This window comes from Marmota marmota, unplaced genomic scaffold (genome assembly GCF_001458135.2).
Source record: "Marmota marmota marmota unplaced genomic scaffold, marMar, whole genome shotgun sequence".
NCBI classification, from domain to species: domain Eukaryota; kingdom Metazoa; phylum Chordata; class Mammalia; order Rodentia; family Sciuridae; genus Marmota; species Marmota marmota.
The window spans coordinates 33,835,443-33,861,073 of record NW_025999949.1 but is presented as its reverse complement, the minus strand read 5'-3'; the positions used below and the strand labels follow the sequence as shown (position 1 = coordinate 33,861,073).

General features: G+C 49.3%; 1 protein-coding gene across 1 annotated transcript in view; it reads left to right on the top strand.

Moving 5' to 3' along the window:
* Col22a1 (collagen type XXII alpha 1 chain) overlaps positions 1-25,631 on the top strand; it is a 208,179-nt gene that overhangs the window by 91,960 nt on the left and 90,588 nt on the right. Inside the window, exons 23-30 of the mRNA XM_015486301.2 lie at positions 8,015-8,068; positions 8,724-8,777; positions 11,667-11,720; positions 12,677-12,730; positions 17,295-17,339; positions 17,947-18,009; positions 18,384-18,437; positions 23,549-23,590. Coding sequence (XP_015341787.1) covers positions 8,015-8,068; positions 8,724-8,777; positions 11,667-11,720; positions 12,677-12,730; positions 17,295-17,339; positions 17,947-18,009; positions 18,384-18,437; positions 23,549-23,590 — 420 coding nt within the window. The remainder of the gene's footprint in view (positions 1-8,014; positions 8,069-8,723; positions 8,778-11,666; positions 11,721-12,676; positions 12,731-17,294; positions 17,340-17,946; positions 18,010-18,383; positions 18,438-23,548; positions 23,591-25,631) is intronic.

Sequence of the window (25,631 nt, the reverse complement as noted above, 5' to 3'; positions counted from 1 at the left end):
TAGGGTTTGTCAATTTGCATATTAAAGTCTTACTTGCAGGTAAGTTGTTTATATCTCTAGAAGCTAGTTCCAGGGATCAGCAAGATCTCAAGATGCCAATGCATCCTAAAGTGGGGCGTGGGACTGATTGATGAATACTAAAGGACAATCCACTGTACTGAGCTGGGTTTGGAGGGTGGCAGGGCTCTGTGGAGGCCATACAGAGTCCCTGCACTGACCTGGAAAGTTGTGGCGATTCCAGAGTGGCACATCCCTGAAAGGGCAAGTGTTAGTCATTTTTGACACAGGCGGCTTATGGGAGGAATGAGGCTCACAGTTCTGGAGGTTCAAGTCCAGGATTAGGTGGCCCATTGATGTGGGCCTTTGGTGAAGGTGGGTGTGTGTGTCAGAGTGAATGCTCACGTCTCCAGCCGGGAACAGGGGATGGAAGAAACTAGGGGACTTTGGTCCCTTTCGCGGGCACACCCAATGACCTGAGGCCCTCTCACTGGGCTCCACCTCTTGGAGGTCCACAGCATCCCCAACACTCATCCTGGGACAAAGCCTTTCACTTCGGGTCCTTGGTGGGACATTCTTCATCCCGCCATAGCAGGCCAGTTGCAGAGGGGGAGGGCAAGCATGTGTGTGCAGCTTCTGCCGTCACCAGACTCTCCCTTACTACTTCATGCTTAATTCTGTCAATTCTTTATAACTTCCTGTGAGCAAAGGGTGCTTGTCTCCACTTAGGGTCTAAAGAAGCTTGGGCTCAGAGTGGTGAGTTACTTTGGCCTGTGGGGGGAGAGGTGCCCAGTAGTTCCTGTGCGGACGCAGCCCCAGGGAAGTGGACAGGCGATAAGAGGCTTTCTGTGCCTCCTTTTCGAGATGAAAAACCTCATCTGCTGAAACATCGTATAATAAATCTGCATATCTGCCCTGTCCTTTATGAGGATTCTCTTCTCTGAAGGGCGCACCACAAGGGCAGTACCGGTTGGTGCTGTGGGGCGTATGGAGTCCCCTCAACTGGAAGCAGCCAGGGGCGGAGGCTGGCCTTAGAGCTCGGTGGTGATGTGCCTGTGACCCTCAGTGCAGGATCCCCTGAGGCAGGCAGGACCACAGTGGGGCCTCAGGGATCCGCATCTGAGGGGAAGACAGATTGTGAACACCTTCCCCAAACGCCAGTTTCTCCAGGTTGCGCAGGTAGTGTGGTGGCTGTGTGGATTTATGCAAGCACTTCTCAGGCAAATCCCCCCACACACTCCTACATGTACTTCAATGGGAGCTAGGTGTAATCAGGGTACCTATTTGCTATTTCTTTATTAATGATAATTAGGCTGATTGGTTATTTATGCATCATCATTGTAACCGCTAATTGCATTAGATAGCTGTGTATTCCGTGTTAGAGGATCAAATGTTGTTTCATCAATAATAATTGGTCTGATTGGCTAATTAATATGTGGAGTCATTACTTAGTTGTTTTGTTAATAATAATGAAAACAGTCGTGTTTTGTTGTATTCATTTAGATCTACTGGCTCATGTGTCACTCTCATTAACAACTGGACTAACCGGTTATTTAGATGCCGCAGTCCGGCTGCAGCAGAATAATCGGGGGGTGACGAATAACTTGTGTACGTTGATACAGCAGGAGTAGGAGCCGTTTATTGCAGGACAGGAGCAGTATTTATACATTCCACACAGCTTATCTAATTAGCATAAACTAGATACATCAGTCAACCAATAAGGAATCTCTACACTTAATGGCTCTCTTTTGTTACTTCTCAAACCACTCCCTCTGGCATTTTGCCAGGCACCATCCAGACTTGTTTACGAACTTTAACATTCCCCTGACAAAATGCCAGGTGTCATTTTGACTTGTTTACAGACTCTAACATTTCCCCCTTTTGTTTAATTTAAATAACGACCATAGTGGTTTTTACAGAAACACCATAAATAACCTGCCACAAACAGAAAGGGAGGATACAAAATGCCACAATACCAAGCCAATTGATGGCTCCATGCAAGAAGCCCTTGGAAAAATTATACCAGCAATGACACTGTTAGCAAAGATACCGAGTTACAATTTGTTGTACATTACAGTTTGTTGTCTCAGTCCAGGTAAAGCAGTGTCTCAATAGATTAACTCACAGTCCAGGTAAATCACAGTCCAGGTAAGTTCTGCAGGCAGCTAGCTTAAATCACAGTCCAGGTAAGTTCTGCAGGCAGCTAGCTTAATCCGAAGTCTCGTCTGTTTCTCAGCCAAAGTCTTGTCCGGTTTTCAGCAACACTGGAAATTCTTCCACCTTGGTCTTTACCGGCACTGGGACGAAGGCAGGAACTCCGGATGGCTAAAGAAAATCCTGTAGCATTCTACTAAGAAAACAACCTTCTGAACAATTTAGTACATTATCTCAAGGTTTTTTTGCATTTGAAATAAGCATTAATAGTGCTCATTACTCATCAGCTTCCAGGTGTGGGAGAACCATTGTAGCTTAGTTATTGGCATTGAAAATGACCAAACATCAGGGACACCAGTAGCGTCTTCTGCTGGCTGTAGTGCCTGGGCAGCCCCAGATGGCCCTGGGGAGTGTCCCGGACTCAAACTGCTACTGGGCACAGGGAGCAAGAGCCTGCGAGACTGTGCCTCCAGGTCAGGTCTAGATTTGGGCTCGCGGCAGTGGAAGAGCCAGCTCCCCGGCCAGGAGGCGGGGAAGGGCCAGTCGCCGCCGCCTCTTGGAAAATCCTTGCTGCGCTGTGACCGGCTTGCACACTCGGCAGCCGCCTCTCTGCTTCACGCACCCTCCGGTAACGAAAAGTATTTAGTAATAGCCTTTTGTTGCAACTTTTTTCCTAATAATCATTCCTCTTCTGAACTTTCTTTTTCTTTCTGACTAGAGTTCTTGGGCTTTTATCAACACATGCCCTAACTATTCTTGGTTCCACTGGGGTGCCTTCTTCCCTTAGTAATTTACTTCTCACCCCTTCCATATTTTCATCACAAAGACAATACAATATACTTAGACAAAACAAGACACAAACATACTGTATCAATCTTCTCCATTTTCTTAAAATGGCCATTTTTCCTCTCGCCCTATCTGCCTAGGGACGAGCAGATTGTTCCCGTCCTATCTATGGACGGGCAGCTTTTTTTCGTCACTTACCCCCGAGTGTCCCGGGGTTCCCCGTACGGGCCACCATCTGCCGCAGTCCGGCTGCAGCAGAATAATCGGGGGGTGACGAATAACTTGTGTACGTTGATACAGCAGGAGTAGGAGCCGTTTATTGCAGGACAGGAGCAGTATTTATACATTCCACACAGCTTATCTAATTAGCATAAACTAGATACATCAGTCAACCAATAAGGAATCTCTACACTTAATGGCTCTCTTTTGTTACTTCTCAAACCACTCCCTCTGGCATTTTGCCAGGCACCATCCAGACTTGTTTACGAACTCTAACATTCCCCTGGCAAAATGCCAGGTGTTATTTTGACTTGTTTACAGACTCTAACATTTAGATATCTTTATTAATGATTAGGAGAGAAGAAGTGTCCGTGGTGACGTCCTCCCAGGACGGCTGGTGTACATAGTTTCTTCCTTCCGCTCTCAGTGACCTGCAGTCTTCCTGCTGCTCTGAGTCTCAATTACTTAAGGCTATGAGGTGACATGAGGCCACCTTGCATTTGACCCTGGACACCCAGAACCGAAGCCCTGTTTGTCACATGAGCTCCCAGCTCTCCATCTCTCTGCCAAGAGAAGAGCGACCTGCCCACTGCACCCCGGGGGGTCCTGACCTTGGTGGCTCTTGCAATTCAGTCTTTCCCTTCATTTTCCCCCATTTTTTCTTGAGCCTTGATCTTCTCATCTATAAAAGAGGGAAATGAGGTGAGGAGTCCTTGGCTTTTCGGCCGCTGCTGCTCTGGCTCGGCTGTGGCCACTGGAGGAGGAGGGAGTCCCTTGTCTCTAGAACACCCAAATGCTGAGGAGCCTGCAGCAAAATAGAAAGCAAGTCCAACATTGCTTTCCTACAGTTTTTCAGTCTTCTAGTTTTATTTAGAAACTTACCAGTGAGGTCACTCAAACAGCTGGTCTGTTGGGGTTGCTCAACTTGATTTTCAGGAGAAAAGGGGTGTGGGGTGAAAGTGCCCATAAAAGCCAATCAGAAGGCCCCGGGGCTTGATTCAGTCTCAGCTGCAGTTATGGAGCTTCACCATAAGGTTCCCCAAGGCTGGAGGATGCTCAAGAACCACGACCCGCATCCAAGAAAGTCGAGGTAGTGTCCGGCCTCGCTGTGGCCTGTTATCTTTTCTAGAAAACCCAAAAGCCTCTCCCGGAGCACTCAGCTCACAGCACTGGGCACACCAGCACCCTGTGCCCTCTCCACTCACCCCCAGTGGCCTCTCTGGCTCAGGTTCCTAAGGCTCTTTCTTTATCTCAACACCTCAAAGCTGAGCCCGTCACTCACTATGCCAAACCCACTGTCCCTTCCCCTACAGAATATTTCCATGAAGGCCCCCCCCAGTGTCTCAGGCCACATCCATGTCCCAGTCCAGTTGGCCACTGAATGGTGCCCCTGGTCTGCACCCCTCCCTGGTTTCCCTGCCCTCTGGAGCCGGCTCAGGCTTCCTCCCTGTTGGCCTGGTTGTCTGCCTCCTGGTCCCCTCTCCCAGAGGAGTCTAAAGATGGTGGAAATCTGCCTTCTTAGCTCAGTTCTGCTGTGTCGCTCTCTCAGGGAACCTCTATAATATTTGTGCTCCCTCAAAGACAAATCCCAGTGTTTCCCACTTACCCCAGCGCACTGCCCATCCCTTGTCCTGAGTCCCCACACCCTGAGCCCCCTGTTCCTGTCCTTGTACCATCAGCCTGGGCTCCACTGTTCCATCTGCTTCTGGTGCCTGTCTCTTCTCTCCCCTCCCTTTTCTCAGGCTCCCCTTGGTCCTTCAAGACCCAGCTCAGCTTCCCTCAGGTGCTGCCTGACCTCCCCACGTGCTTCACCTGCTCCCTGCGACTTTACAGCATCTCTCTTGTCATTCTCTAACTCTCCCCAGGGAGTGTCTCTGGGGCTCTTCCACATGTCATGGATTCCTGTGACTCAGCTCTGCAAAGAAAGTGCTGCACCTGCTCTCCACTGGCAGGAGCAGAGGCCTCCCCCAGTCACACAGCTGCTGGGGCACTGAGCTGCCTGGGGTGCCTGACCCTTGGGTGGCTTTCCAGGGGGTCACAGGCATGGTTCCTTTATTCTACCAGACTGTGGTTTTCTGGTGAAAAGGAAGGGTCTCCTCGAGGACAGCGCGTGCTGGACGAATCCTGGCTTGACTGGCCCCTTCTTCCATTCTGGGCTCCTGTCCTTCAGGGCTGACATTGTTCCTCATCACGGGCACGCTGTACTCTGCCAGCAGTGATGGGTGAGGTGTTTGCCTTTCCTTTCATCCCCTAAAGCCTCTGTGGGGACAGGAGCAATATCACATGCAGGTTGTTAGAGGACAGAGCTGCCATATAGCCTGGGTTGGTGGGGTCCCAAAGGTCCCCTTAATCCATGTCACAGGGTGTCTCTCTGCTTTTCTTTTACCTCAAAGCAAGAAGATAGCACCCAGCCCCATCAGGCAGACTCTGCTAGGTCGATGTGACACCCCAAAGCTGAGGATTAGAAGATAGTGTGACGCCCAGGGCATGGGAGATGCTCATCCAAGAAGGACGAGATTGTGTCTGGCCTCTGTTATGTTTTCTCTTCTAGAAAATGCTAACACCTCACCTGGAGTCTCTCTGCCAGGCAGAGGACAGCACCTGGATTTGAGGGTCCTTGGTTGTGTCCAAGGGTGAGCTGAGAGTGGGGGGCTTATTCCCAGCTCATCCCCTAAGGAGTCCAGTCCCTGCCCAGGGCACTGCCCAGGTCGGCTGGGCCCCAGCTGCTCCTTCTCAGAGCAGATGTCCCCAGTGGGAACAGATGCTACCCCAACCCCAAAGACACACCAGGTCTAAGTGACCTACAGAGAAATCTAAATCTGGTGACATCCTCTTTGCTTTTTGATGCCTATTTGTGACTCACATATGCCCCTCCAAGGCAGAGAAGGGAACAGTTCATGGATGCAGCAACCTCTGCCATTTTTTAGTGTGTATCGCCCTCTGGTGGTCAAATCTCTGAACACAAATTGCTTCCTGTTCATAGGACTTCTAGAATTTTCTCAGCTCTATACCATGCTGGTTGATGAGGGAGACAGACAGAACAAGAAGGACTGGCCCTTGATAGTCTCTGGGACAGAGGAGCAGTTGTGCTGGCCCTGAGCATGGAGCAGGAGAGATTAATTCTGCCTGGGGAATTAGGAAGGCTGAGGTGCCAGTGGAGGACACGCCCAGAGAGAGTCCTCTGCAAGTCCTTGAGGTTGAGTGGGCAGTGATTGGCAGTAGGGGAGGTGAGGGGACAAGGAGGTTGTGGACAGACCTGGAAGAATTCTGAATGCACGGTGGAAAACCCAGGACATAACCATCAGGGACCCAGAGCTACTGAGGGAGTTCTCAGCTGCGAGGTCACTGGGTGATGTAGTACAGGGTTCTGGGTGCTGTCAGAGCCTGTCAACACTCAGGGCTCTAAACCCCCCCGCCTCTCTCTGAGGGCCCCACTGTTGTACAGCTGCAACTGGCCCCTGTGTGACCCACTGCCCACCTGTCTCCCTCAGTGTCCTCCAGACAGCAAGCTGCCTTTCTAAACACACATGTGACCAACAGGAATCTTCTTAGACTCTCTTAGTTACCGAAGACTTCTGGGCAAAGTTGTCTCTTGGCCTTGGCTCCCAGTTCTCTGGGGTCCTGGCCCTGTCTACGTCTTGTTCCCATGTGGAGCCATTGGCCCTTGCTCAGACACAGAGCCCCTTTAACTCCAAAGGCCTTTATGGGCCTAGCTCTACCTGCCGTGGTCAACCTGGCCTGTGGGCAGTTTCTTCTGTCTCCAGGACCTAGGAGTCCCCTCTGACCACCCTCCTTCCTCCCCCAAGTGCAGAGGGTTGCTCCTGCTCTGTGCTTGAGGCCTAATCAGGGCACTGATCTTTTCTAACACAGTCCTCTGTTTACCCCTTTCATCCCTCCCCGCAGTCACCTGCAGTGCAGACAGGAGCTGTCCAGGTGTTTGGTCACTAGTGGTACCTGCTGCCATTCGCAGCCATTGAAGGTGTCCAGGGCACAGGTGCAGGGAATGGACGATGGCAGTTACAGGCCTGGGGTGCAGGCCTCAGGAAGGACTGTCCAGCCTGGCCTCCATCAGTCTCAGGGAGAGCTTGTAAAGTACAGACGCGTGGCTCTCCCCAGGCCTACAGAAGCTGCAGGGCCAGGCTCTCAGACCCCTGCTGTTCACCCAGCTCTGGTCCCTGACTAGTGATTGGGAATGTTCTGGAAAGTCTTTGTGAGTGGGTTAACCCACTGTGTGCATGTGTGTGGGCATGCATATATGTATGTATTCACTTTAAATGTTCAAATATTTTAAATGTGAGTGTAATAGATAGATAAAATTGAAACAGAGAGCTCCAGTCTTCCTCAAGCTGGGAATAACAGCTCCTGGGCCATATGGGTCCCGGGGAAGCTAAAGGCTGACTTGTTCTCTGGTTCAGCACAGACTGGTTCATCTACATGTGTGTGTCACAGGCTCTATCAATTGTAACTGCTTCTGTAGCGCCCACAGAGAAGCATCCTAGCTGCTTCTCCCCCATTTTCTCAAAAATTCATTTTGACTTTTTACACTGTTTGCTTATTTCTTAGACGGTGGGCGTCAGAATCTGGCCAGCCAGGATACAGGCAGGTTCCTGGTTGGGCGAGGTAACAATACAAAGGTGCTAAATTCCCGTCACCAGAGAGCCACACTTGCTAGTGTTTTGCACGCTGTGCTCCAGGTCTTTCCTTTTGCTCTTGTTCCTTTCTGTTGAAATAAGACATCTCAGATAAAGCCAAGCCCCGCCTCGTCATTGTGCCCACTGCCCTCTTTCTCTCTCAAATGCCACCGTCACCAGGAGGCTGCTCTGTGCTCTTTTGTAACCACCCTGCTCTCTCCTTACAGGGTCCCCCTGGACCACCTGGTGTCCCAGGACCCCCTGGACCAGGAGGCCCCCCGGTAAGGTCACTCATGGTGCTTCCATGCCTGTGGGGTCAGGGGCATCTGCCTGCATGGACACTTGCCTTTGCTCTGCCCAAGTCCAGTGCAGAGGTGCCAACAGGAGGACCTCCTCTCACAGACACCCCCACGTCTCTGGACTTCCAGGCCTTTGGGTTCCTTTGATCATAAATAGCAAGTGAGCCAACCCAGCACTAAGGCTGGTGGCTGCTGGAGACGTGGTGCAGGTGGCACGTTGGGCTCCTGGGCCCATTCAGGTGTCTGCAGACATTCATGACTTGACTTTCAGGCAAAACAGGACCAGGGCAAGTGTTTGTCAACATTTCCCCTCCCATGTTTTGGGGGACAACTGGAAACTCCCCCTACTAGGCCCTGGGTGGGGCAGACCCAGCAATGGGCAGAGGGGGCCATTCCTTCCTGCCCCAGGTGGAGGTGAACATGGCAGGGACCCCAGCTGCTGACCAGATAAGCTGTGGGCTGCCCAGCTTTGGAGATGTGTCAATTCTGCATCTTACTGTGCCAGTATGGAGGGTGGTGGATGCCCAAGAGGTGCCCTCCTCAGAGCCCTCAGAGGCCTGGACCCGGGCCAGGAATGGAGTCGGGACAAGGATCATATCTCCAAATAGCCTAACAGCCTCCCTGTGCTCCCTTCCAGGGTTTACCTGGAGAGATTGGCTTCCCCGGCAAACCTGGGCCTCCTGGCCATGCGGTGAGTGTCCTATGGCGTCTCCCTCCTACCTTCCCCCTCCTTCATTGCTCGGGGTCAGGCCATTGCTGCTGGCCCAGGGGCGCCCTGAGAACTGAGGACTTCCCATGCCCTTGGCTCCCTGCAGCTGGTTCCAGGCCCAACACACAGCTCTCTTTCCCCTTCTGCAGAGTCCTCCTGTCTGTCTCCTGGGACTGCTCCACGTGTCCTGGCCAGGGTGTGGATTGGGGCCACTCTTCCCAGGCTACCACCCTTGCTATTGTTACCCAAAGACACATTTGAAAGTCCCTCGCTTTGTAAAGTGTGACCCTTGCTTTGTAACGTGGGACGACTTGTCCACAGGGACGCCCAGAGGGTAGCGGAAGCAAAGCCCCAGATGAGAGAAAGGATACAGGTGGGGCCATCTTCCTGTTACTGTCCCATCAGTAGCAGCTGTTGTCCTGATGAGGTTTTCCCACCTGTGAGCTGAGAAGACCCTGGAGGTCTCAGGGGACCGCTGGTTGCCTTCAGGTCCTGCAGGTGGAGCTCAGCAGCTCAACCATCACATTGGAGCTGGGGGTTAAAGGCAGGGTGTCTTCTTGCATGTTGGCGTGTCCTCTTCAGGGCAGGCTGATGCAGTGGCCGTCAAGACTCTGGCACCATGTGACAGAGAGCTGGACATGCCTGATGATCTGCCCCAGGGCAGCCTCTGCTCCACTCTAAGGGATTTATTTCTTTGTGACATGGTGTCCTCATGGAGCTGCTGAGTGGGGAGGGGGGGCATGGCACTGATGGAGGCTCAGACACTGCAGAAGGACGAGGAGGAGGCAAAGCAGGCTCTGCGGTGCATGGCAGCTCTCCCCTTCTCCACGGACCACAATCCACTGGTGCCTGTAGATGGAGCTCCCAGGAGACAGCCCCAGAGGTCTCTGCAGCACCGGCGCTCTGAGCTGGGTTGAGCCCCCCAGCGCATCCTGCCAGACCGCATCAGACATAGACACAGTGTTGTGGCGTGTACTTGGGTGAACTGACATAGACCTGGAAGGAACCTCTGGTGAAGTGCATTCCTTGGACATACGGTCAACTGCAGTGTCACCAAGAAACATGGTGAAATGGGTGTCTTCTGGCAGCTCAAACACATGAGTCTTTTGTGACCCAGTGGGTTCATCAAAATGTGTATCAGTGTGAAAATTCAGAAGAGGGAGTATGTTATGTGAACAAAAACATATTTAAAAAAAATCTTTTACAGTTTTCTGAGGCCATGGGTCACTTCAGGTGTGAAGTGTGGCGTCTGGCTTTTGTGACTGCTCTTGGTTAAGGTCATTCTTGGGTTGCTCCAGGTGGCCTTGAACGAACCTCCTGCAGGTCTGTCCAGTGATTCCCATGAGACTGCTGTTTGGATATGTCCCTGTCTTTTCAATAACCAACAGCCCAGGCTGGAGACTCAGGGCATCTTAAATAGGGTGATAGCAAGTTCTGGGGCAGAAGAAACACCCAGATTATAAAAGAAAATACCTTTTACTTTTATTGAAGCATTGAGGATTGAACCCAGTACTTCATGTGTATTAGGCAAGTGCTTTGCCACTGAGCTGTATCCCCAACCCCCAATTCCATTTTTTAATTTTATTTTGACACAGGGTCTCACTAAGTTGCCCAGACAGGCCTCAAACTTGTGATCCTCAGCCTCCCAAGTAGCTAGGGTTATAGGCATGTGCCACTGTGTCTGACAAGCATTAACTTTAAAATTTTTTAAATTTTTTATTTGTTTTAATTAGTTATATGTGACAGTAGAATGTAGTTATGCACTTTGATATATCATGCATAAATGAGGTATAATTTCTCATTTTTTTGATTATACATGAAGAATCACATTGGTATGTAGTCATATATATGCATAAAGTAATAATGTCTGTTTCATTCTACTCTCCTTCCTGTCCCCATATCCCCTCCCCTCCCTTCAATCCCCTCAACCTAATCTAAGGTAATTCTATTCTTCCTTAGTGCACCCCCCCATTGTAAATCAGCATCTGCATATTAGAGAAAACATTTGGCCTTTGGTCTTTTGCGATTGGCTATTTTGCGTAGCATGATATTCTCCAGCTCCATCCATTTACCAGCAAATGAAACCATAGCTCATGAGATCTGTCACCAAGAGAAATCACGTACCTTACATCCATCACTGAAGAACATGTGTGTCCCTGATCACCATTGAAAGCCCAGGGGATAAGGAGAAGATGGAGTGTCCCCGGTGTAGTGGAAGGAACCCAGGAGTGGAGCCAGAGATCCTTGTGGGTCCCCATTACTAGCTGTGTGACCTTGAGGGGGTCACTCAACCCTGGAGTTCTTGTCCCCTCATCTGCAGCAGCTGTAGTAACAGCTGTCCTGCCGCATTGTAAGGAAGGAGTTTAAATTGGAAAATCCAACGCGGAGGCCCTTGGTGTTCATTCCCATCAGAAAAAAAAAAAAAAAAAAGACAGTAGTGCCAGACCAGGCCAAGTGCTTGCTCTTCTGAAGGACGAGGTGAAGGAAGGATGGGAGTGGGAAGGAGAATCGTGTGGCAGAGAGACTGTGGAGAGCAGGGCAGTAGTTGGGGGATAGTGTCACCCCTAGTGCTCTTGGAAGCTGAGAGAAGGAATGAAGCACAGAGGTCCTGTCCCTCCTTGCCCACCTGCACATCTGGGGAACTGGACCTGGGGCACTGACCAGAGGTGCTCTGTCTTAGCAGCATAGTGTGTAAGGAGACCGGTAACTCTGGGGAGGGGACGCAGCTGGTGAAGGGAGGGGACGCAGCTGGTGAAGGAGGAAGGCCTGTCCCCCAGTCTCAGAGTCAGCTCCTGGATCCAAACAACTTAGTGCAGTGTTTCCTAAATATGACTTTTATTCTAATTTTATTTTTTTCCTACCTTGACCCAGGGGCCACCTGGAAGGGATGGGCCGAATGGACCACCAGGCCTGCCGGGATCCAAGGTCAGTACTCCCAGGTTGGCATGAGTTTGGAAAACAAACCCAGGAGCAAAAGAGCTTCTTGGTTGTGGGTGCATTCTAAAATGGCCTTGATCAGGACCAGGTTGAAATGTTTGGATTTACCAGGTCAGATTGGGAGAGCTCTTTATTTCTACTTAGATAACTGGGGAAGGATGTGGAAGCCTTGGGCATTAAAATAAATCTGTTTCAAACAAGTATTTATTTTATTTGAGGGAATTCTCTCAAATGCCCTTATTAATGTAAGAGATTTCAATCTAAAAAATATTCCAGTTGGGCCCAATATAGCAGGATTATTAAGATAAAAGTCCAAGTTAAATATAAGAAAGTAGAGAAGCAAAGTCATAGCTTAAATATTTCAAGAGAATACTTATGATTCAACAAGTCTTTTTAAGAAATAAACTTTCTTTTTTCATAGCCAACAGCAAAGGCTCAGGAACTCATGTCAATAGTCCTTGTAAGGCAACTGTTAATGGCGATGTCAGAATACTAGGGGACACTTCATTCCAATAAACAAATTTAGAAGCTCAATGTTTTTCATGACAAAATACAGAATAAGTATGAATTTAACTTTTTTTGTATGAACATTTTATGGAAATATTTTCCATTTTTCTCCCTCATCATTAAGGAGACAATGGCTAACTAAGTACTTTGCATTCTCAAAAGTATTTATTCCCACAATGCTTTTACTCAAAATCTCTCATTAAGAAAAGTGTCATTTCTGGTCAATCATAATTATAAAAGTAAAATGAGAGCCGTGGGATTTGAATGGCAGGAGGTGGCACGTGCTGTTGTGTTGGATCACCAGAGTTAGGCAGTCACTCGGGACCAGCGAGTTCAAGTCCACCCGAGGACAAATGGTCCTCTTCCTTGCTCATCTGCAAAGATGCAGGGATTCCTGCAAGCAGGGGCCTCGGCTGACTTGCTTTTATTCCTTACAGGGAGACCCTGGAGAGAGAGGGGAAGGCGGCCTGCCTGGGAAGCCCGGACCTCGGGTAGGACTTTGCCACCTTGTTCAATGCACTCCTCATTTTACTGGGTATCCTGGGCTGTGCGGCAGTCCCAGGCACCCCAGTGCGTGTCAGCCAGAGCTGGGCAGAAAGCAGATGATTGAAAAGGGGCTATTCAGAGGGGTGAGAGGGGTAAGGGGCTCCAGCTGGCCGTTAGCATCCCCTGAGGCTGGCCACAGCTGAGCCAACACACGCTCCAGGGCAGAAGGTGGGAGAGGAAGGTGCCTGGAACCGGGGAGACCCGTGGAGAAGGAGCATCCCACTTGTCCTGCAGGGAGGAGCAAGGGGGACATGCACACACCGCTCCCCTTCTCTTGGCTTCTCCTTCCCTTGCTCCCTGAGTTTTGCTTTCCTCTGATGATTCCTAGTGCCTGGAGCCTCCAGGAGGCAGCCCTGGAGTTGGCTTCCTTGGGCCTCCAGGGGGTGGAGGGAGTGAGGAAGGGGTGGGGGACTCGGAGTGATTTGGACCCAGCACCTGCTGTGAGCGCAGAGCAGCTCAACATCTGGACCTTGTCCGAGGCCAGTATGCAGTGAGCACGGAGGAGAGGCCGGGCCTGCGAGTGTGTGTGCCGTGTGCTCAAGGACGTGCACCTGTGGCTCTGGAGAGTCTGCAAGGAGGACTGCCCCTCCGGCCCCTACCTGCGGTGCTCCCACCTGTGAGGTGTGAACTACTGAAGGACGGTGCCCACTGCTGGCCTCTCCTGTTACCACACGCAGTCAGGCGAGAGGTGGTGTCACAGCCAGCTTTGCAGGAAGGAGGGAGGCTCCACACCCACCCAGCCAAGCATGGGAGGGGCCCGACTCCACCAGGTGGCTGGACGTGGCTGGTTCTCACCTTGCTGGCCAGTGGGGTGCTGCCAATGGGCAGATCCCGGAGCCCTCCTCTCTGCTTAGAAGGTCAAATTAAAGAGGAACAGGGAAAAAAAAACGCAGAAGAAATTGAACCCAACTGACTCAGTTCATGCTGGCTGACCCAAAGTGTGGCAAGAGCGTCCCCAGGCACCATCCTGGAACCTTCCACTTCTGAAGCCTATATTCTGAGAACTGAGCCCTCCCCCTTTAAGGGCCCAGCGAGTCTATCCCTTGCCCTTCATATTTTAAGATTCAATATTGGTGTTTAAGAAAGTTTATAATGGGCTTTTGGTAGGTAGGCTTCTGATGGCATGAAAAAATGTTTATCATCACTAGCAATTAGAGAAATGCAAATCAAAACCACTCTAAGATTTCATCTCACTCCAGTCAGAATGGCAGCTATCATGAAGACAAACAACAAGTGTTGGTGAGGATGTGGAGGAAAAGGTACACTCATACACTGCTGGTGGGACTGCAAATTAGTGAAGCCAATATAGAAAGCAGTATGGAGATTCCTTGGAAAATTGGGAATGGAGCCACCTTGTGACCCAGCTATCCCTCTCCTTGGACTATACCCAAAGGACTTAAAAACAGCTTACTATAGGGACACAGCCATATCAATGTTTATAGCAGCACAAGTCACAATAGCTAACTATGGAACCAACCTGGATGCCCTTCAGTAGATTAATGGATAAAAAAAAATGTGGCACTTATATACAATGGAATATTACTCAGCAATAAAAGAAAATAAAATCATGGCATTTGCAGGTAAGTGGATGGAGTTGGAGAAGATAATGCAGATGTGAAGTTAGCTAATCCCCCCAAACCAAATGCTGAATGTTTTCTCTGATATAAGGAGGCTGATTCATAGTGGGAGAAGGAGCATGGGAGGAATAGACGAACTCTAGATAGGGCAGAGGGGTGGGAGAGGAAGGGAGGGGGTATGGGGTTATAAATGATGGTGGAATGGGATGGTCATTATTATCCAAAGTACACGTATGAAGATACTAATTGGTGTGAATATACTGTGTAAACAACCAGGAAAAAAAGTTTATAATGGAGCTGGGAGTGTGGCTCAGTGGTGGAGCTCTTGCCTCACACATGGGAGGCACTGGGTTTGATCCTCAGCATAAAAATAAAATAAAGGTATTGTGTCCATAGACAACTAAAAAAATTTTTAAATTTTAAAAAATGCTTATAACGATCCCCAAATCATTGAAACATAATCATTTTCTATGATTTTGCATGCTATCCTGAGGTGGTTGTTAGGGGGATCACAGGGTCTTAAAAGCATCTAGCCTAGCTATCAGGGTCCCCTTAGTTGAAATCCTGTTATTTCCAAGGAAGGATTTAAAGCATTTGGATGGGTTTGCCATTTGTTTTCATTCTTCACTTCATGGAAGTGTTTTGTTTTTGAGTCAGCCATGCCTGATAATTGTGTGTTCTCACATTTGGGAGCTGGCACATAATCGTGGGCTTCTGCAGGAAGGATGCCAGCTCTCCCCTGTGGTCTTCAGGAGCTTCTCGTTCCCTGTGTGTGGCTTTGCAGTAGAGGGTTGATTTCGAGGAACCTGGGGATGCAGTTAGAGGTCCCTCGGGGGCTTCCCATCTGTGTGCCTCACGTTTCTGGGAATCATCAACAACTGACAGGTTCAAGCACAGATGTCTTCTGCTCCATCTCACCTGTGTCGCTTTTGCATGATTCTAGTGCTGAGTGCGTCAAACGTTTCTCTGAGAGTTGGAAGCTGAGTTTCAACAGTAAGGGCTTCTCAGCCTGTGTGTGGCCCCAGAGGAAACCTGCCTGGCACAGGGTCAGTCTTGTTGCTTTATTTGGACCAAGTACCAGCTGAAGATGAAAACCCTTTCCGAGATGATTCTGGAAACCTTGGGGATGGTGGTGTGGAGAGTTCACTCTGGGCCAGTTGCTCTGCGGGACGCACAGGGCACCCACATTCCAGGGCTCGCTTCAAGAATTCACAAGGATGGCAGCTCCTTCTCTATGTGCGCTTGGATGGGGCTTCACAGCACAAGTTCAGGGGCATTTTGATGGACTTTAAAGTTTTTTTCTGACTACACTCAGCCCCTTATCCTTGCTCAGCAGGCACGAAGCAATTCCCCTTGCAAATGTCACCCTCCTAGCAGATTTAAAGTGACAACTTGAGTGCTGAGTATTTGCACAGTTCTGGCTACAGCAATTCTCACTAATTGTGCTTGTAAACATGGGAAATTGATGGGCGCATTGGAGTGCATCTAGAATTTTAATATGTGCTGACTCCAGATGCCAGTTCCCCTTGTGACACCGGAGCTACGGGATAAATTATGTGCTTACACTGTGCAAAGCCTTGGGTTATCCCTCCCTTTCCTTTCTTCTCCTCTCCCCCCTCTCCCCTCCCCTCCTTTTTCTCCTCCTCTCCTTTCCCTGCTCTCCCCTCCCCTTCCTTCCTTTTTTTCTGTTGGCTTGATAAGTACTGATGGTCTGGCCTTCACTATCAGTTGAATCTGGCATGACTCTGGGGAAAATTCTTATGTGGGTGCACACTACCAACTCATTCACGTCCACTGATACATCAGAAAACCACATTTCTTTATGAGAATTTATACCAAAGATTTTATTAGAAAGAAATTGTCACTCAAGAAGTTAGTGATATTCTAGACGTATGGTTAGCTAGAAGTTGTAGTCCCTCTCAGCCCCACCACTCACCTCTGTGCACGGATAGTTTAGGAGGGCGTGGTGGACACAGAGGCTTGGTTCCTAGGGATCAGAGAGAGAACCCCTCTTCCAGTGCCTCCCACTTCAAAGTGCTATCTAGGAACTGCCTTAGTCCCTTTTGGTTGCTGTGACAATATTACTTTAAACTTGGTAATTCATAAACAACAGAAATCTCTAGCTCACAGTTCTGGAGGCCAGGAAGTCCAAACCAAGGTGGCAACAGACTTAGTGTCTGTTGAAGATACCCTGCTTCATAGATGGTATCATATAGCAGTGTTTTCATTGATGGGATGGCAAGAGGGCTCCCTCTACAAGGGCACTAATCCAACCCTGAGAACTCCACCCCCATGACCCAATCACCTCCTAAAGGCCCTGTCTCCTAGTACCACAAACTGAAGATTATTTCAGTAGGAAAATTTTCAGGGGAGACATTGTCATAGCAGGACTCCAGTGGAGAAGAAGAAACTTTCAAAGGAACAAGACCAGTGTGTACCTCTTTGGGGTATACTTTCTGAACTAATCTTGAATGACTAACTGGGAACTTCATGTACGACTCTCTTTATGGTAGCATACCATGGGACAGGTCACTGAAACTCTAACCTACCTCCAACTACAGGGCCCTGCCTGTCTTTGTGAAGAGACCAAACAACAATCATGGGACACCAGTCACCTGCTCAGGTTTCAACAGCTTCCTTTCACTGTTGGTCCTAGCATGGAGTCTGTGTTTCCCTGGTAAGGTTTGCAGTGAATGGATTCAAACTGAATGAACTCTGACAGGACAATTCCAGGAATTATTTCTTTCAGGAGAAGCAAAAGATAATATGAGAAATGCTCCTCACTTTGGTCTTCACAGCTCATAACCCTCGGGCCTTTAACAATGCTCCATAGTGGAGAGCTGAGGGCTGTGGCTGCAGGTGCCATGGATGTGTGGACCCCCCTGGGGAATGAGCATGGAGGATAATGGGGTGTCTGTCATTCTGTTCCCAGGGTGAAGTTGGGGAGCAGGGCCTGGCAGGCCACCCTGGAGAGAAGGTCTGTTCATTTATGCCTTTTTCCATTCATTTCATTCTTGTTGATTTCTTTATTTGTTGTTATAAACTACATATTATGTAAATTGCTCATATGCCCAGAGAAATTAATCATGTCTTTTGGGAGCTCACTACATTGATTTCATGAATTCATTTATTTGCTCAATAATTGTGTATCAGTTGCTATGGTGGGCAGTAGGGTCACAGCCACAAACAAGATAAGTTGGACCCTGGAGAACACTTGAACAGCTGTAGTTAGTGGTGGCATATAATGTCATGTGGGGCATAGGAGAAGTCTTTCAGACTTGGGAATATCAGGAAAAATGGTGACGAGGTGACATTGTGATTGAGTCCTAAAGGACAGGAGGAGGTATACACCCAGATAGGTGAAATGAGGGTTCCTGGGAGAGGAGATATCTCACATGGGAAAGAGTGCAGGGCTGCCCTGATGGACACGTTCTCTAGAATTCTCCTTTGCCCACTGCTCGGCTTTCGGTGTGACATCCACAAGCCTAAAGCAGGACCTGGAGAGCAGTTAGCACATGCCCTGTGCCTTAGGAGAGCCCTCCCGTAGGTGCCGAGTGGACAGAGCCACGGTTTTGTTCTCACAGGGAGAAGCAGGCCTCCCAGGTGCTGCAGGCTTCCCAGGCGTGCGGGGAGAGAAAGGAGACCAGGTAAGTGTGGTCTCGTCCCAGCAAGGCCACTAGCCTGTGCCTGTGGAAAGGCCCCTGTGGAGTCCTTTGACAGGAGGTGGCAATTTTGACTGGGTGAATAGAGTAGTTCTCAATGTTGAGGAGAAAGAACTGGGAGGGGTGTCGAGTGCCAGAGTCCATGAATGGGACAGAGGACAGGGGCTGGGAGACACCCCTAGAAAGGAAGAGTGTCTTCAGAGAGAATTGATGGGAGCGTTGGGTGGGAGGCACCCCACCTGCCAGATGCCAAGTAGAGTGTCAGGTGCTTCCCACCTAACTGACAGGACACCCTTTACCTTAGGGAGGATTGAGACTTAGTGTGGGTTCCAACGTTTTCTAATTGTCTTTTACTATAGGGAGAAAAGGGTGACCTGGGACTTCCTGGCCTGAAAGGTGACCCGGGTGAGAAGGTAGGCTGCTTACTTCATGCTGATCAGTTACCATTCGCTGCTCTTGCCTTGGGTTATAGGAGTTTTAGTTTATTCAGAATGGACTTGTGTGGCTCCAAAGTACATTTTTGAGGAAACAATAAGGTAGACATAAACCTTGTTTGCAAGTATAGTCCATTTAGACAACAATAGAATCAGAGATGACATGTTCATCCAAACAATCTCTCCCTGAATTCCAGCACAGCTTTAGAAGGTAGGTGTCAGGGACCTAAATGTGTGGCAGGCAATGGAGTCTCCAAGAGGGTGAAGAACTCGCTGAGAACCAAGCCCTGTGTCCCTGACTCCTGTGTCCTCCTCCTGTGTCATGCACCAGCATGTCACTTGGGGTTGGTTCTAGAGCCAGCCACAGAGCCAAGGCAGACTGTCTCTGTTGCCCAGCCCTACTGTGTGTAGGTCACAGAAGGGTGACCTTGGCTTCGACTCCCAGCACTCTGTGCAACAGGCACAGTCCACATCAGGGGCCACTCACTCAGAACAGACCAATGGAGAGAAGGCAGGGAAAGGGCTACTTGCACGCATGGCTAGTGCAAAGGGAGACGGACCTGGGGTGGCGATGCCCTCTAGGGAAAGGCACAGCAAAGAGGCCAGGAAGGGCCTGGAGCAGATGCCCCAGAATCTGTGGAAGATGAAGCCTGTTGGGCATCCTGTTTGAAGGGTAGGGAAACAGACACAGCCAGCCTTGGACTGGCACCCTCAGTATCTCGTCCTCCTTCCTCTTGCCTCTGATCTCCTCCTGCCAAATCTGGACACCAGAGGCAAGGTCAGTGAGACCATCAGGCAGGACGGGGAAGGTGCAGGGGTGGGTGTGGGCACCACATGGAAAACAAGCACAGCTATCAGCCAGCACCCTCTGTGGGTGAGGAGAGCAGGGCGTCTTGGTGCATGTCTGAAGCTACAGAATCACTTTCCAAGGACTCTGGTCCACAGTCCCGGCAGTTGTTTGAAGGGCTTCTCCCACTCAATCTCAGCAAGCAGGCTGCACTGTGCCTGGCACTGGAGTAGCACCCAACAGGCATTCCATCCATTTTGCCTCCTATCAAAGCCCCAGAGAAACACATGGGGTGGAAAAGCACATTGGACCTTTTAGATACTTGCTTGGTGAAGCATAGAACTAGTCAGCTGAGCCGCTGAGCCTCACATACTTGGAAGTGTGCTAAGATTTTGTCCTAGGTCGGTACCTGTCTACTGTACCTGTCTTCTTACACATGTACCTATGCTGGGATTTGGTAAGATGTTGCTTTTGGGAAGCGGTTCATTAGGTGGCACATGAGCGAGGTCATCCCTGAAGCCAGATGTGCGTGAGTAGCTTGCCTCTTATGCCATCTGCTGGTTGCATGAGAGTCCAAGGGAGCTTTTGCTAAAACACTGTGAACTTGAACAGGTGTGAAAGGCAGTTGAGCCTCTGCGTGTCGTGATTTCTAGTTTTCAGTGTCTTGCTCTGGTAAGCAGTGAGTTCTGAGGTCATTTCCATTGAAATCCCTGTTTTACTGAATAGAGAGCTGAAGTCCAGAGAAGTATAGAAACTCGCCCAAACTTAGGGAGCTCTCAGACATGGCCAGAGGGTGCACAGGATCCAGGCAGCTGACTTCTCAAGCAGGCAACTTCAGCCACAATAGTCTGCATCCTTCCAACTAGATTCTAGCCCGGGAGGGATGCCACCCTCAACCCTGGCAGCCCAGGAAAGCCCCCAGCCATCCTTCCTGGTGCTCTCTAGCACAGACTGGTAGAACACTTCCTCTCTGCTAGACCATCACTAATAAAGTGACAGTGGACAAGATGCAGTTCAGGCTCCAAAAATCAGACTCTAGAGGAGGCAGCCATGGGATGGTTGAGAATCCCACCCTGAGAGCTGCTTTTCTTTGCTATTCATGCTCGGCCTTGGACCACATTACACCTGAAATCCCACAGTGACTTCATAAGTACACACCCACACAGCCCTCGGTGTGCTTGTGTGTGTTTGCCTGCATCTTGGTGGGAAGAGCGCTGTTACAGAAGTCAGAGGTAGCCTGGGTTCCCTTCCTGGCTCCGCGTGCTGTGTGGCTCTGAGTGTCTTGTCTGCCCCCCTGTGCCATGATGGACAAGCTAAAAATGGATCTGCACAGACCTCCCTCCAAAGGTCCTTGTAAAGTGGAAATGATACTCGGCTTGTGAGTGATTTAGGGCAGGGACCTACTATGGGCAGAACATCCCTGAGCACCGTCCATGTAGGGACCTTGCTAATCCTTAGGACAAACTCTGAGAGGAGATACGGTTGTCAGTCATATCCCCACTTTAGAGATGAGGAAACTGAGGCACAGAAAAGCTAATTCCATTGCCCACAGCTGCAGGATAGAGTTGAGAGCTGAACCTGCCAGGGCCAGGCTGCAGTCCTGGCTGTCAGCATCACAGTGCTGCATGCTGGGCCTGACCCTGAGAAGGGGGACACCCACACACCACCGGGCCTTGCACCCTCCCTCCTGCAAGGTGTCTGCTCTCAGGTTGTCCTTTCTGTGCTCTCTCCCTTCTGCCCTTGCCCCTCCCGGCTCCCAGGAACACCAGGAAACTCATTTCCTGAATGCAGACGATACGGAAAGCTCGGTCTCTGTGCCAGATGCTGATTCAGTAATAAGAACAAAGTTTGAGGAAAAGGATAAAGATGTTTAATTGCTTTGCTATTAAAGGAGAAAGGCAATGGACTTATATCATGGACGCTTGCTTCCATTTCCAATGCTGGGGGGACAGTGAGGATGTGAGGGCTGTTTCCAAGTATCATTATCCGTAGATCTAATTTACGTTTGACTAGTGTCCTTGAAAGAGCTGTTGTCCAGTCCCCAGGATCGGGGCTTCTTTATCCCTGTGGACAGTGAGGGGAAATTGCAGATAACTTGGCTTAGGACAGCAAAGAATGTTATGTTAACCTTGCCTCCCCATGGATGGGGAGAGGAAGAAAGAGAAAATAAAGGAAGAACCCAGGTGCAGTGGCACACGCCTATAATCCCAATGGCTTGGGAGGCCAAGGCAGGAAGACCGTGAGTTCAAAGCCAGCCTCAGCAAGTTAGTGATGCGCTAAGCATCAGTGAGACCCTGTCTCTAAATAAAATTCAAAATGGGGCTGGAGATGTGGCTCAGTAGTTGAGTGTCCCCGAGTTCAATTCCCAGTACCCATCCCCACAAAAAAAAAAAAGGATGGTAAAAAGAAAAAAAGGTAGTTTTAAAATCAACCTAAAGTGGTCAACAGCAAGATTTATATTCAAAGCGTGAAGTGGACCCTGTTATGTGAAAGGGGCAGAGGGTCAGGGAGACATGGAGGCCCTCCAGTGCTTTGGCAGGATCACAGGTAGACTCCAAAGCGTCCTGATGCCTTCCTGTCCAGAGAGAGAGGTAGCAACAATTTTGGGTAAAAACATTCAATATAAGACTTTACAGCAGCACCGCCCCCTCCTGACTGGGGTGCAGACCCTGCCACTTCCTTGCCCCTCTGGGTCCCCCACTCTGTAAGCCTTTCCACTCGACTGACACCTTGTCCTCACGTGGGGTGGGGCTGCTCCTTGCTCCTCAGGGGAGCCCAAAGTGAAACATCCAGGGGGAAGCAGGTTTGGTCCCAGGCTCCATCCCAGCCACGCCTCTTAAAGTGACAGAGCCCCTGGGCCTGTCCGTGGCACCCACCATTCCTTCCCTGCCCCGCAGCTCTGAGGCAGGACAAAGTCTGATTCTGCAGGCAGCAGGTCCTCTGCCCCCTGTCCTCCTCCATTTGCACCTGTCATTCATGCAATTTAGGAACTGCATGGTCACTTGGGATCTGCTGGGGTCACTTGGGCTCTTTCTTGGTAAGGAAGTGAGTTTAGGTGAGATGGCCTCTGAGCACAAGTCCCACCGAGACAGGAAGGAGGCTGGGAGAAACCGGGCACCAGGTGCGTTTCCTCCTGCATCTGCTGGAACTCCAGTCCAGCTCAGAGCGAGATTCTGGGTTTACTCCAGGCTCAGCACTGGCCGCTCGTGTGAGTCTGGGCAGGCGAATTGCAGCTTCTGTGCCTCAGTTTCTTCTTGGGGATACGTAAATACCCTATGGGTGAGTCTACAAGATTGGGATCATACATGTGAGACACATAAACCAATATCTGAAATTAAATGTTAAGTAGTGATAGAAATAATGATAAAAATCATACAACTATTATTTATTACCCTATTATGTTGTTTACTCAGAGTGGCCTTGTCCATCACCTTGACCCAACCTTGTTCATTTGTCCACATAATGACTGTATTTCAGGGCCTGTCCAAGGCCTAGCCCTGGGCCAGTTTCTGATCTAGCACAGACACTATCCTCTGGCCCCAAATGGCACCTGCAGGGTGACAGCTTCAGAGACCACTTTTGCTCACTGTGGTTCTCCCTGCATAGAAGAGATCTAGGAGCCTTGTCCCCACTGTGAATGTACCACATACTCTCCTGGGGCTCATTCAGTTGCTACATGTGCTGTGAGTTGTAGGCATTACTATCTTTATTGGGCAAAGAGAAGAAACAAGACAAGAGGTAAAGTCATTTATAAAATGGTAGAGGTGGGTTTCAAGCTCAGGTGACTCAACTCCCAAGCCTGTGTCATTCACAGGGATAAGGCTGTTCCCTGAACTTGAGAGCAGCCTGCTTCTTTCTGAGGGGGTGGGTCCGGGCTCCTAGCTGAGGGAGCCGAGCTTCCATGTGCTTATCATGCTCAGGGGCACAGGTGGGAATGCTTGCTGTAACAGTCAGTACTGGCTACGATCACAATCAAAGGAGAGCAATGTCACTGTCTTCAAAGAACGATGGACATTGTATAGCTTTATTATATAAACTCAATGGAATAGAACAGAATGATTTAAATAATCTATAGCTTTATGGATCAATGCAGAGACTTCTCAAACCCTGTGTGTGTGCGTGTGTGTGTGACTGAGATCTTTATAGTTGAGAATGTACATTGGCCTCAGTCTGCTGGTCTGACACGGCCTGTGCTGGGACAGTGCTCATTGCTGTTGCCTGGAAGGTGATACCAGGCCTGTGCTGCATGAAGTAGGTGGCAGGAGGATTGATGTTCATTAACTCTTCATGTTTCTTCATGTAGGGTGAAGCTGGCCCTGCAGGCCCCCCTGGGCTACCTGGAACTGTAAGTCACTCCGCTAATCCTTTCTACTTCTCTAAATTCCCAAGGTACTGGGATTCCTCCATACACACCACTTCATTAAAATCATCTCCAGATTAGAGTTTGTCAATAGTCAGACCCCCTCCAAGGGCTTATAATTTAAAATTATATCTTCTTTAAAAAACCACCCTGAGCTAATTGGTTTTCTTTATTCAGCAAAAGCACAATTACTACTCAGCAGAATGTGCGATTCACACTGAGAAGACATAGGCACCTGTTATGTGTGGGCATTGAGGTCCAAAGACAAGAAACCATTTGTCCAGCAAGAGATCGTATCACCATGACCCAGGCTGGGCTTTATCCTCTGCCCTGTGAAGGTGTTTAGCCACCATTGTGAGTCAGTGCTGTGGCATTTTGAGCAAGGGCTCTAGGGACGGAAAGAACCAGCTCTCACCTCTGCCACTCACCCACGTTGTGTCTTAGCTATGTTATTTAACTCCCCAAAGAGTAAGTTTTCTCATCTGATAGAAGATATTGTACCCAACTAGCTTGTACATTTTTTAGTACAAATTAACTGAAATAATGCAAAGTACTTAGCAGAGTTCCTGGTACCTAATAAACACTAAATATAAAACTGCTGCTATTATTATTTGTCTTACACTCAATAACCCTACAATGGTGCTTTATTTGGAATTGTTTTTCATTGTAACATTTCTTCCCAGACTTGAACTTCTCTGCTTTGAGCAACTGATTTCAGCAAAGTTGTTCATGGCTTCTTGTGCTGGCCCTGACTGGTGATTGATTGGTTGCTGGACAAAGCAGGGGTGGAGAGCAGGAGACAAATGGCCTGAATTCTCGGCAGTCCTGCTGGCCGTGGGGCAGGACATCTGACTCAGCACTGTTTGTCCGGCAGCCCTTACTCCATAGCTTCATCTTCTCCCCAACCTGTACCCTGTGAAAATGAGGCTCAGATATTGCATAAAGATGTTGGAAGAACCTCAGAATCAGAAATTTGGGGCCAGAGTGGGTTGTATGAGATTATTGTTTAAGATTGTGATACGGCCTTGACAAGGCTTCAGGGAGGTGAGCACCCCTGCCCTTCTGGTGGGGGAGCAAGTTGGTAGTGCCCACTGGGAGCTGCTTGGTCATATGCACACGCCAGGAGGTGCCTACCCTCGACCTTAGCTAGTCCATGTCTAGGCTTCTAAGTTAAACAGACATTTGCATGTGTGCATTTAAAAAATGTGTGAGGATGTACATTGTAGTGTCACTTGTATTAGGGAAAAATCTACATGACCATAAGTATAGAATTAAGTACATCAGACCATCTGTATCACAGAATCCTATTTTATAAAGAAACACACACACACACACACACACACACACACACTATACACAGGGTCTTGGAAAGGTATAGGTACACTAATTAAGTGGAATAAGACAAAGTAAGTGAACAAATTAATTTGTGGATCATTGTGAATTGAGAGATTCAGAGCGCGGGCTCACAGCCTGCTTACATGATGTCAGTTCCTGACCATGGCCGGCAGCTGCTGGAACTGCATTAGGAAGCTCACATCTCTGGTCTCTGCCCAGGGTTCTTATTGACAGTGGTGGGCAGAGGCAGCTGGTCTACCTCCTACAGTCTCTGTGAAGAGCCATGAGTTGGTGCATGGGAACAACTGTGAAGAATGCATTCAGTTTCACTATTCTGTGGAAGTTGCATATTTCTATATGTTCATAATTGTGTGAAAACATAGAGAAAAGGTCTAAAAATGTGAAAAACTGTTTTTGGGGGGAGGGAAGAGGCTGGGATTGAGGACTTGGAGGGGAAGGTCTAGGAAGCCCCTTCTCCCTTCCCCGGTAAAGTCCCTGGGTTTTAGGGCTAACCTCCAGGTTCCCTTTGTCCATTCGCTTTATCCTTTGGAGCCAGGTCATGGCACAACTGGGGCCTGATGGAGCTTATAGTCTTGTAGTAGAGATAAAGTCTGATCTTACAGTGGACAGGATAAACATTACAAATTAGAGTAAATGTGATCAAGAAAAAGAGCAAAGTGCAGTTGATGAG